The 12,322-nt window shown below is 39.7% G+C and overlaps 1 protein-coding gene across 1 annotated transcript; it reads right to left on the bottom strand.

Moving 5' to 3' along the window:
- Positions 1–11,004: 11,004 nt before the first annotated feature.
- LOC110260851 (olfactory receptor 2AP1) lies at positions 11,005–11,934 on the bottom strand. Its single transcript, XM_021093122.2, has one exon. It carries the CDS (start codon positions 11,932–11,934, stop codon positions 11,005–11,007), a length of 930 nt encoding a protein of 309 aa, XP_020948781.2.
- Positions 11,935–12,322: the final 388 nt, after the last annotated feature.

Genomic DNA, 12,322 nt, shown 5'->3' with positions numbered 1-12,322 from the left:
ACAGTTCTCAAATTTTCAAAGCTATTTCCAGCAGATAACTGACCTACATTTTGTTAAAACTTCCTCTGACATGGTCTTCCTCACTTACCTTTCTTTTTCCAAGTATTTCTACCCCTACATTCATCTTCTAACCTCTCTGTTCAAAAGAGTAGATGACTCTTCTTGTGTCAAAGGTCAGTCCCTTCCTGACTCTTGATAAAAGAAAGAAGTACCATGTATTTTTTAACCATCTTCTCAATTAAAAAGCATTTCATATTCATTGCTTCATTTGGTTGTAATTATGATAATAGTAAATAATAACTGTCATTAATTGGGAACTTACTGTATGCCAAGCATTGCTGTTTGATTCCCATAATGACTTGTTGAGATAGGTGCTATTGCTATCCCCATTTTGCAGATGAGGAAACTGAAGTCTGGAGGAGGAGATGAATTGTTCCAAATCCCGAAGCTACTATATACTGTGGAGTCAGGATTCTGGACCAGTGTCACCTGACTTCCTACCTGCACACATAACTACCATGCTGTGCTCATCTCCCTTCCTCACCCTGACCTAGAGTGATGATAATTATTGCAGACGTACAGGTGAAACCATGTGGATTGGTGATACTGAGAGGATAATGATGGTGTGACGGTGACATCTAGGCTGGGAAAGTTTAAGCGACTTGGCTAAGAACACACAGCTAGCAAATTCTTCTGATTCTAAAATATGTGTGGACTAGACTTGCTTCTTCCTTTTTCTTTCTTTCTTTTTTTTCTTTTTAGGGCTGCACCCGTGGGTGTCCTGTGGAGGTTCCCAGGCTAGGGGTTGAATCCGGGTTGTGCTGCGAGCCTACGCCACAGCCATTGCAACGCCAGATCCAAGCCGCGGCTGTGACCTACACCACAGCTCATGGCAACGCCAGATCCCTAACCCACCGAGCAAGGCCAGGGATCGAACCTGCAACCTCATGGTTCCTTGTTGGATTTGTTTCCATTGCGCCATGACAGGAACTCCCCTTATGCTTTTTGGCTGTGCTCAGGGCATATGGAAATTTCCGGACCGGGAATCAAACCTGCACCACAACACTGATCTGAGCTGCTGCAGTGACAACACTGGGTCCTTAACCTACTATGCCATTTTCTTAATAAATTTATGAAACAGTGATTGCATGTTTTTAAAAAATGCCTGCATATTTATTCACATATTTTTACATATATTTTTCCTACACCTTATCTTTGATTTTTTTCTTCTAGCATCTTTTTAATTTCTGCCTTTAACTAGGGGCTTCTTCCTAATTATTCCTCCTCTTTTCAGACTCTAATGATGCACCTCTTAATCTGGCTCTTCTTCTTTCTCCCAAACACACTTTCTTCAGAGTGGTTTCCCCGCTTTAGTTTCCCAATTCGAACCATTTTAAAGTGCAGAGGTTGGTAGTCTTAATTATATTCATATTGTTGGGCAACAGATCTCTAGAATGTTTTCATTTTGTGAAACTGAAACTCTATGCTCATTAAATACCAACTCTCCTTTTCCTCTTCTCCCCAGCCCCTGGCAACCACCCTTCTAATTTCTCTTTTTATGAGTTTGACTACTTCAAACACCTCATATAAGGGGAAATAGACGATGTTTTTCTTTTTGTAACTGGCTTATGTCACTTAGCTTCATGTTCTCAAGGTTAATCCATATTGTACCATGTGCGAGGATTTCCTCCCTTTTTAAGGTTGAATAATATTCCATTGTAGGTATATACCACATTTTTTTATCCACTTATCTACCGATGGATGTTTGGGTTGCTTCCATCTCTTGGTTATTATGCATAATGTTGCTATAAACATGTGTGCAAATATATCTTCAAGAATTCTACTTTCATTTCTTTCAGATATATACCCAGCAGCATGGATCTTGATGGATCATATGAAAATTCTATTTTTAATTTTGTTAGAAGCTGCCACACTGCTTTCCATAGTGGTTGCACTTACGTGGAATTTTTACATCAAAACGAATATCTGAATATCTATGACACAGGATAAATGCAGAGAGACATCTGATTCTAAGATCAGAATGAACATAAATGATGCATTCTGTTCAGGCGTCACCCATTTTCTATCTCACATGTAATGTCATCTTTCCAAAAGAGGATTGCAAGTTCCTCAAGAGCAGAGGAAGGAAGGGCAAGAGAACCAACACTTACTGAAAGATTATAGTGTCGGTTTTATGCTAGGTTCTTTATAAATATATTATTCCTCTGTCTTGGTATTCTTTTACTCCCCGGTATCAGTGCAAAGACAGTATAATCAAAATACATAATTGTTTTCTTTTAAATTTTATCATGAATTTTATTCCAAGGTGGCTCTGCTAGTACCAGAGACAATGATGTAGATGTTGAATATTGTTTCAGGTAAAGTGAAAATGGATAAAAGCAACATTTCTGGTTAATATATGTTTAGATAATGCGATTTTAAATGTGTGAACTAAAATATAATAAATACTAATGAATTTATTTACAAAACAGAAACAGCCTCAGGGTCATAGAAAACAAACTTATTGTTCCCAAAGCAGGAGGGAAGGGGACAAATTAGGAGCTCGGGACAAGGCGACAAAAACCACTACTTATAAAACAGAGAAGCAGGTTCTACTGTATAGCACAGGGAACTATATCCAATATCCTGCAAAAAAAACTATAGTGGAAAAGAAAAGATAATAAATATTAAAAATAGATGTTTTACTACTTAATCTATTTTGAAAAGTTTATATATTCAGAATTACAGGGGAGTTTTTTTTTTTTTTTTTTTTTTTTGGAGAACCACTTTATTTTGAGTAGTAAACAAAACTCCATCTATAACATCATAAACCTTCCATCAACTTCCTAGTCTAAAAATAAAACCTTAAATATTCTAAAATCCATCTATGTCAACTTTGGAATTTTAATCTTGCCTGATACTATGAAATAAGGCAAATTTTAATTGATGGTCCGATTCCTAATTTTTGCTGCTCAGTCATTTTTCTTGATCTTGCTCTCTGGTTCCAGACATATCAGAGTGTTCAATGGATTTATAATAAACTTCCAAGATGGGGGGAAATTTCTTACTCATTGCTTGCCTGAAATCTTGGCTTGGGTTCATCTTTTCTTTTCTTTTCTTTTTTTAGGGCTACACCTAAGTTCCCAGGCTAGGGGTCAAATTGAATCTGTAGCTGTTGTCCTATACCACAGCCACAGCAATGCTGGATCCTAAACCTACTGAGCAAGGCCGGGGATTGAACCCACATCCTCATGGACACTAGTCAGGTTCATTACCCCTGAGCCACAGTGGGAATCCCCATTGTGTTAATCTTTTTAAACCAAAAAAAAAAAAGCTCCAAAAATATCCACAAATTCAGCTACTAAAATTCTTTTAAAGAGCTTTTGATTTTTCTTGTTCATAGTTGGTGCTCTTCTATTGCCAAATAATAAAAATCTGTATTTCTATTATTTGTTATTAAGGATGAGGGGAATACAAAGTTTTAAAATGACTTATATACCCAGAAAATTTGGGTACAGATCTCCCTTATGCTTAGTTTTCGTAACACTGAGCTATCACCGATGGAAAGAGAAACCTCAGATACCAGATGATTTCAGGAGGGGCTTTCAGGAACTAACTTAAAATTCTTATCACTGACACTTAAGGAGTAGCATTCATTTGCACCCGGACTCCTCCGTCCTAAGCTCTCTAAGCCTCCTGGGTGGGCTGAGCCATTTTCCTTGGGATATAGGTACAGCCTCAATACAGAACCAGGAAAGGAGCTACTGGATTATTTGATCATTATATTCTTTTTCAGAAATGTTGGCATTTATCCCAAGAAAGAAACCTCCCATTTCTAGAGTCCTTTAGTCATCTGCTTATTGTTCTGATCTTTTAAGGTCCTGACATAAAGAAATCCTAAGCCTGGGTGTTCCCACTGTGCTCAGTGGTTAACGAACCCAACTATTACGCATGCGAATGTGGGTTCGATCCCTGGCCTTGCTCAGTGGGTTAAGGATCTGGCATCACCATGAGCTGCTTTGTAGGTTGCAGATGGGGCTCGGATCTGGCGTTGAATGTGGCTGTAGTGTAGGCTATAGCTCTGACTTGACCCCTAGCCTGGGAACTTCCATGTGCTGTAGGTGCACCCTAAAAAGACAAAAGACAAAAAACAAAACAAAATAAAAAAATCCTAAGCCCCTCTCGCATTATCCCTGGTCCATGTGCCTAACTGGAACACCAGAGAGACATCTCTGCTGTGTCCCTAAGAATGTCCTCATCACAAGGTTGTACAGAACATGGTCATATCATCCAGGACCTGAATGTCCAGGCTCTTGCACTTCCTGGTCATTAATGTTTGGTCCTTGGTGAACAGCTGTTATCATCCAAAACTTCACATTTATTATATTCCACACAAATTCTGTAATAATGCTGCTTCGATAATTTTGCAAAGCTCTTCATTGTAAACTTGTTTGAAATGTAAAAGTTTTGCAACGATTTAAATTTCCATCAATAGGGAAATGACTAAATAATTTTGGTGCATCCAAACTATGAAATAAAGTAAACCAATAAAACAAATGGGAAAGATTTAAGTGGATGCTCTTGGGAAGATTGGTTTGATATCCTGCTCTGTGAATAAAGCAACCGATTTGGGTTAAAAAAGCTATTTTACATTATATATGCTCTAAAACTATATGTTTTTATGTGCATAGTCACACAAGTTTGGGAAAATTGTTATCAGTATTATTTTTATGGCGTTAGATGAGGAAGTAGGGGACATAGGTGGAGCTGTCTCTTTTTCCTTTATACTCGTCTGTATCACATGAATGCTGTAAAACAGGCATAAGTTACTTTTTAATTAAAAAAATCACAGTAATGTGATTCCATGCTCTATAATCACAAACAAGTAATATTGATATAACTGTAAGCAGAGAATATACTTACCCTTGACTTTCAGGGCAAGTTCTGTAGGATTTTACCTACGCATGTCTGTGGGATGAATCACAGAAGTCAGATGTGGAGCAAGGGTGCCATAAAACTGAACTCGTTTGCTTTTCCCCTACTACTTATTGACCTCATTATTCACAAAAGTTCACAAATTTATGAAAATTTTGTAGGAAAAAAGATCCCGCTCTTCCTGCTCTGTATCAGCTTAGCTGTCACATGCCACTTCTTATTTCCACATTAATTTAAAATGCACCCTGGCCAGTGAGTAATCCTTTGAGATATGATTTATGTAAGTCAAACATATTTATGGTAGTCATAATAGAAAGTACCCACCCTTCAAAGTCTTATTTCCTCTGTTCTGACTCACCTGAGCCTGGAGATGGGCTGCATCTGAATTTATACCAGACTGAGGCATATTTTAAATGTTCTATTCAGGGGAGACCTCAGCATAGTCAGTGGAGGAAAGAAAGGATCCCAGGAGACCCACATTCAGAGCGCATGCTAATGAACCCTATCGGTTGAGAACCCTGGAACCGAGCTTTTAATAAGGGATTGCGGAAGAATTCCAAAGAGACTCTGAGGACGTTCACAGGAGAACATCAATACAGTACAAAAGCCTTGTGGAAGCTGCAGCAGTGATAATGATGAAATATAATTATAGGAAACAGAACAACGTTTTTTGAGCCATTTACTGTGTGTGCTGGGCATAATGCTAAACAATACACTTTCATTATATTATGTATAAGGTTAGACAATATACCTTACTTGTTTGCCGTATGTTTAGAACAACGGATGCCCCTAAAGAGCAAGACGGTAGCAGGGCATTTGCCTTCTGTTGCTGTGATCTTGCACTGGTCAAGTAACATGAGCTATGTGGAGGGTTTAGCATTTTCCCTCTTAGCCCTTTCCCTTCCCTTCTGTCTTTTGTGCCTTGAAAACTCTTTTCTGATAGAAGATTGGAGGCCCTGTATCCTTTCTCTCTTTCTTTGATAGGGCTTAAGATTCCTCCACATATTCGCTGACCATCTTTTTCTTTTTTTTAAATTTAATTTTTATTTTACATTGGCATATAGTTGATTTACAATGTTGTGTTAGCTTCGGGTGTGCAGCAAGCAAAGTGGTTTAGTTATGCATATACATTTTTTTTCAGACCATTTTCCTACGAAGGTGGTTATGGACTATTGAGTAGAGTTCCCTGTGTTATGCAGTAGGTCCTTGTTGATTATGTAGTAGTGTGTATATGCAAATCCAAAACTCCTAATTTATCCCCCCTCACCTTTTCCCACTGGTAAACCATTAGTTGGTTTTTGAAATCTCTAAATCTGTTTCTGTTTTTTGTTGCTGTTTTTTAATTTTTAAAAAATTTATTAATTTTTAAATTTTTGTCTTTTTAGGGCTGCACCTGTGGCATATGGAGGTTCCCAGGCTAGGGGTTAAATCGGAGCTGTAGCTGCCAGCCTGCGCCACAGCCACAGCAACGTGGGATCTGAGCTGTGTGTCTGCGACCTACACCACAGCTCATGGCAATGCTGGATCCTTAACCCACTGAGTGAGGCCAGGGATCGAACCCAAGTCCTCATGTATACTAGCTTGGTTCATTACCACTGAGCCATGATGGGAACTCCTTTTTTGTTGTTTGTTTGTTTTTGTTTTTTGCTGCTCACACCACAACAGTGATTTGAGCCTCCACAGTGAAATGCTGGATCCTTAACCCATTTAAGGACTCAGGGAACTCTGAGTCTGTTTCTGCTTTGTAAATAAGTTCATTTGTATCATTTTTTTTACCCCCCACATAGAGTGCTATCACATGATGTTTGTCTTTCTCTGACTTACATCACTTAGTATGATAATCTCTAGGTCTATCTATGTTGCTGCAAATGGCATTATTTTATTCTTTTTTATGGCTGAGTAATATTCCATTGTATATATGTACCACATCTTCTTTATCCATTCCTTTCTCAATGGACATTTAGGTTGCTTCTATGTCTTTTTTTTTTTTTTTGTCTTTTGTCTTTTTTTGTTGTTGTTGTTGTTGTTATTGTTGCTATTTCTTGGGCCGCTCCTGTGGCATATGGAGGTTCCCAGGCTAGGGGTTGAATCAGAGCTGTAGCCACCGGCCTACGCCAGAGCTACAGCAACGCGGGATCCGAGCCGCGTCTGCAACCTATACCACAGCTCACGGCAACGCCGGATCGTCAACCCACTGAGCAAGGGCAGGGACCGAACCCGCAACCTCATGGTTCCTAGTCGGATTCGTTAACCACTGCGCCACGACGGAAACTCCCGGTTGCTTCTATGTCTTGATTGTTGTAAACACTGCTTCAGTGAATATTGGGGTACATGTATCTTTTCAAATTATGGTTTTCTCCAGATAGATGCCCAGGAGTGGAATTGCTGGATCATATGGTAGTTCTACTTTTTTTTTTAAAGGAGCCTCCATACTGTTCTCCATAGTGGTCATACCAATTTACATTTCCAACAACAGGGTAGGAGAGTTCCCTTTTATCCAACCCTATCCAAAATTTATTGTTTGCAAACTTTTTGATGATGGCCATTCTGACTGGTATGAGGTGATACCTCATTGTAATTTTGATTTGCATTTCTCTAATAATTAGTGATGTTGGACATCTTTTCATGTGCCTATTGGCCATCTGTATGTCTTCTTTGTAGAAATGTCTATTTAGGCCTTCTGCCCATTTTCCGATTGAGTTTTTGTTTTGTTGATATAGAACTGCATGAGCTAGTTGTATATTTTGAAGATTAATCCCTTTTTGGTCACTTTGTTTGGAAATGTTTTCTCTAATTCTGTGAGTTGTCTTTTCATTTTGTTAATGGTTTCTTTTCTGTGATACTCCTCTTCAAACCCATGCACACACACTCAATCTCTAAATCTTTACATGGATATGATAACTGTCATGTGGCTCCCAAAGAGTTATCAAATATGAATATCCTTGACAAAAGGATTTTCAGATTAGATGGAGCAGAGGAGTATGATCTTGGAGGGATCAGTGATTGGCTTTGGCTGAGATCCTATGTGCAGCATTAATTTTCAGTGTGTTTGGTGAGAGGAATGTTTCTATCTGGAGTTGCTCCTAGACAATCAGTCTGTGATTGAGAAGACTTGCCTTTAGCTACTTGTGTGAGCAGTTTCTCCCTCTGTTCCCAGTTTGGCTTTAGACAGATTGAATGGATGAGTGTGGCATATATGGATTTTTGAGAATGCTAATGTCATACAGCATTATAGCAGATAGAACTCTTCAGGAAAGACAAACATAGTCCCCAGAGACTACAGGAGGACAATAACATGTACACTAGGACCGTAGGTGTACAGGGAAAAGGCAAGAAAGATGGATAATGGAACAAGAACAGTATAATTTAAGAAGAAGGAATTAATGCGATCTTGTTTAGAGCTTTAGGGGAGAGGGCATTTGTTTGTGGGTAATCCTAGATGTCAGAGACTATAAAAGAGATAATTTTATAATGGATATGATATACCTTATTTTACTCCCACTCCACATCTCCTTGTGCTAGAATTTGGCCAGAGGAGAAGGAACTAGGTTTAGACAAGAGTCAATTATATTCTCCCTTTTGGGATTTGGTGTTAGGTGCAGAATCCAGGAAGTGTGAAGGACCATAAGGAGCAGAGTTCCCTGCTGACTCACACTGAACATACAATGAGAGGTCATAAATTTGTTATTTGAGACACTGAAATTTTGGGGATGTTTGCTACTATATAGGACGCTGGTACACCTCTTCTCAATTGCATCTTTTTTTTTTTTTTTTTTTTTTTTAGGGCCGCATCCACAGCATATGGAAGTTCCCACGCTAGGGGTCGAATCAGAGCTGTAACTGCCAGCCTATGGCGCAGCCACAGCAACGTGGGATCCAAGCCATGTTTGCGACCTACACCACAACTCATGGCAATGCTGGATTCTTAACCCACTGAGCAAGGTCAGGGATCGAACCCATGTCCTCAAGGATACTAATCAGGTTCATTACCACTGAGCCACAACAGGAACTCCCTTAATTGCATTTAATAGGAAGAAAGACCTAAAATCAAATAGTTTACTTCCTAATAGTATATTGGAGATATAAAAGATAATTAATGGGGAATACATTTTTAAAAGGGTTATATACGTGTCTCTTAGTGTTCTGAAAACATTCTTAGACTGCTTTTGTGAAAATTTGGTTCTGCTCTTAAGTTATTTACCTATGAATAGTTCTTTTATTTATTTATTTTTGTCTTTTTGCCATTTCTTGGGCTGCTCTCGCGGCATATGGAGGTTCCCAGGCTAGGGGTCCAATCGGAGCTGTAACCACTGGCCTACGCCAGAGCCACAGCAACACGGAATCTGAGCCGCGTCTGCGACCTACATCACAACTCACGGCAATGCCGGATATCTAACCCACTGAGCAAGGCCAGGGATCGAACCCGCAACTCATGATTCCTAGTCGGATTCGTTAACCACTGCGCCACGACGGGAACTCTCAATTCCCTCATTTGTTTGTGCATCCATCCACCCGTCTATTATTCTTTCATCAATTCAATAACAAATTATTGAACACCTACCATTGGTTGGCTTTGCAGATGGAACTGTGATATAATCATTACTGGAATATATACTGTTTTATACCATGGAAGAGAAAGCACAGATACCAGTAATGAGAAACCATAGAGACTATGACTTGGAGGTTGTTCTTATTTACATTTCTCTGCTTTTGAAATTCCATTTTACCATTCCCAGCTTTTCAGTTTTTACCCACCAGCATCCCACTACAATCTGACTTTTTCCTACCCCACCTCCAAATTCGACATTTTTTGAAAATAGCTGTGATCAATAAGAACACTGTAATTGGAGTTCCTGCTGTGGTACAGTGGGTTAAGGACCTGACATTGCAACTGCAGCTCAAATTTGATCTCTGGCCCGAACTTCCATATGACGAAGGTGTGGCTGAGAAAGGAAGGAAAAATAAAAGAAAAAGAAAAGAAAAGAAAAAACCCACTCTAATCATCAGTTCTCATACTTTCATTCTTTATAGTAATTGCTCTCTGCAGCCTTTCACGTTGCCAACTGCTTATGTTTCTCGAGATAGTCTCTTCTCACGAATTTCACAGATCTATTGAGTTTCTTATTATCTCCTCTGCCTCTTTGCTTTAAATTTTGAGAGGATGCTTAGAGTTTAATATTTGAACTTCTATACTTGCTTCTATTCGTGACCTCCTCTATTTTCACCTCAGTTGCCACCCACTGTGGTAAGGATTTCTAAATCCATAGATCTTGTCTCAAACCCAGATGACTTCACATTGTGAGCATTTAATTTATTTATAATGGGATTGAATGTAATTCAAAACTAAAGCTATTATCGCCAGAACTCTTTTGCTTTTAATTTCATTGAAACTAATGATAACATTTACTTAGTCCTGTTGGACTGAGATTTTGTTCTCCTCCCAACATTATCCTTTCTACCATCTTTCTACCAGAGTTTCTTCCTCTATTTTTGCTTGCTTGACCTATTCTTACTTGCTAAGACTCATTTTAAGTGGCACCTCCCCTGGAAACATTTATGGACTCACTAACTCAGAGTAAGCTGCTTTTTCATTGATAAGACCTAATCATTTCTTTCTTTCTTTTTTTTTTTTTTTCTCTTTTTGCCATTTCTTGGGCTACTCCCGCAGCATATGGAGGTTCTCAGGCTAAGGGTCGAATCGGAGCTGTAGCCACTGGCCTACGCCAGAGCCACAGCAACGCAGGATCTGAGCCGAGTCTGCAACCTACACCACAGCTCATGGCAATGCCGGATCCTTAAACCACTGAGCAAGGCCAGGGATCGAACCTGCAACCTCATGGTTCCTCATCGGATTCGTTAACCACTGAGCCACGACAGGAACTCCTTTATTTATTTATTTATTTTTTCGAATCATTTCTTTATAGGACCACTTAACAAATTGTAATTTATTTATTTCCAAGTTTTTCCTCACTGGCCTAGACGTTAACTCTTTATTGGATACCTTGTAACTGGCAGAGAGTCTGGTACCTAGTAAAAACTCATCCATTAAGCCTTGCATCGTGAAATTCTCTAAAGATTCACAAGCTTCCTGACTGCATCCTTGAAGGCTTGTTTTACCTGTCGGTTCCTTAAGGTGTAAACGAAGGGGTTTAACAAAGGTGCAGCTGAAGTAGTGAGTAGAGCTACCCCCTTATTGAATGTGTCCAAATCTTTTGCTGTGGGCTTCACATAAACGAAGAAGCAGCTTCCATAAGAGAGAGAGATGACAATCAGGTGGGAAGAGCAAGTAGAAAAGGCTTTTGTCCTTTGCTGGGCAGAGGGGAGCTTCAGAACAGTCCTGATGATGAATGTGTAGGAGAGAATCACTAGCATCAGAGTGACCCCCAGTGTCACTGATGCCACAAGAAAGACAACTTTCTCTATGAGGCTTGTGTCTGAACAGGAGAGTTTCCGAAGGGGCTCATAGTCACAGAAATAATGGTTAAGTTTGTTGGATGCACAAAAGTCCTGCTGACTCATCAGAGTGATTGGTGGTATAATAACCATTAACCCAGCCAGCCAAGAGCAGAGAACCAGTTGGGTACAGATTCTGTTGCTCATGGTGGTCATGTAATGCAGGGGTTTGCATATGGCCACATAGCGGTCATAGGACATGGCAGCCAGAAGATAAAACTCTGTTGACCCAAGGAATATGGCAAAGAAGTACTGAGCGAAGCAGCCAGCAAAGCTGATGCTCTTATTCCCTGTTGTGATGCTGATCAGAACCCTGGGAATGAAGATGTTTGTGAAGGAAATTTCTAAGAAGGAGAAGTTCCGGAGAAAGAAATACATGGGAGTTTGAAGGTGGGAGTCCAGCAAGGTGAGAAGGAGGATCGTCATATTTCCAATGATGCTGAGTAAATAGGCCAGGAACAGAAAGGTGAAGGCCATCACCTGGAGTTCAGGGACATCGGTTAGACCCAGCAGGATGAACCCAGTCAACACAGTTGTATTTTTCATCACTGAGTAAGTTTGAGTCTCTAGGTAAAATGGTGATAGTGATAAAAGTGAGAAAGGAAGAGGTGTCCTGAAATGGACAGATGAAATCTGAAGAGCACAAAAGGAGATGGACCACGAACTCTTCCTGTGATGACATAACCCAGCCCAGTGGCCCATTTGATGATGCTGGATCCTTGTCAGTCCCATTTGCCCTGCATAGAAAAGTTCGTATCATTATTTCCCTACATGGTACTCTCCCCAGTGCCAGTATGATATGAGCCTGCCTCATAGATGATGTTTAAAAAGTTTGTGGAGTGAGTTAATAGAGGAATGTCTCCAGGAGCTGCCTCCTTCCGCAATAGTTACTCATGTTCTTTCTCTTATATGCAGTCTCCTGACTTTCCATTGA

Source organism: Sus scrofa, chromosome 5, assembly GCF_054392235.1.
Source record: "Sus scrofa isolate SSC_HxYL_T2T_F1_AM1 chromosome 5, Sscrofa_HxYL_maternal_Yorkshire_Landrace_v2.0, whole genome shotgun sequence".
Classification (NCBI taxonomy): Eukaryota; Metazoa; Chordata; class Mammalia; order Artiodactyla; family Suidae; genus Sus; species Sus scrofa.
The sequence above is the reverse complement of the archived record's forward strand: the minus strand, read 5'-3'. Positions and strand labels throughout refer to the sequence as shown.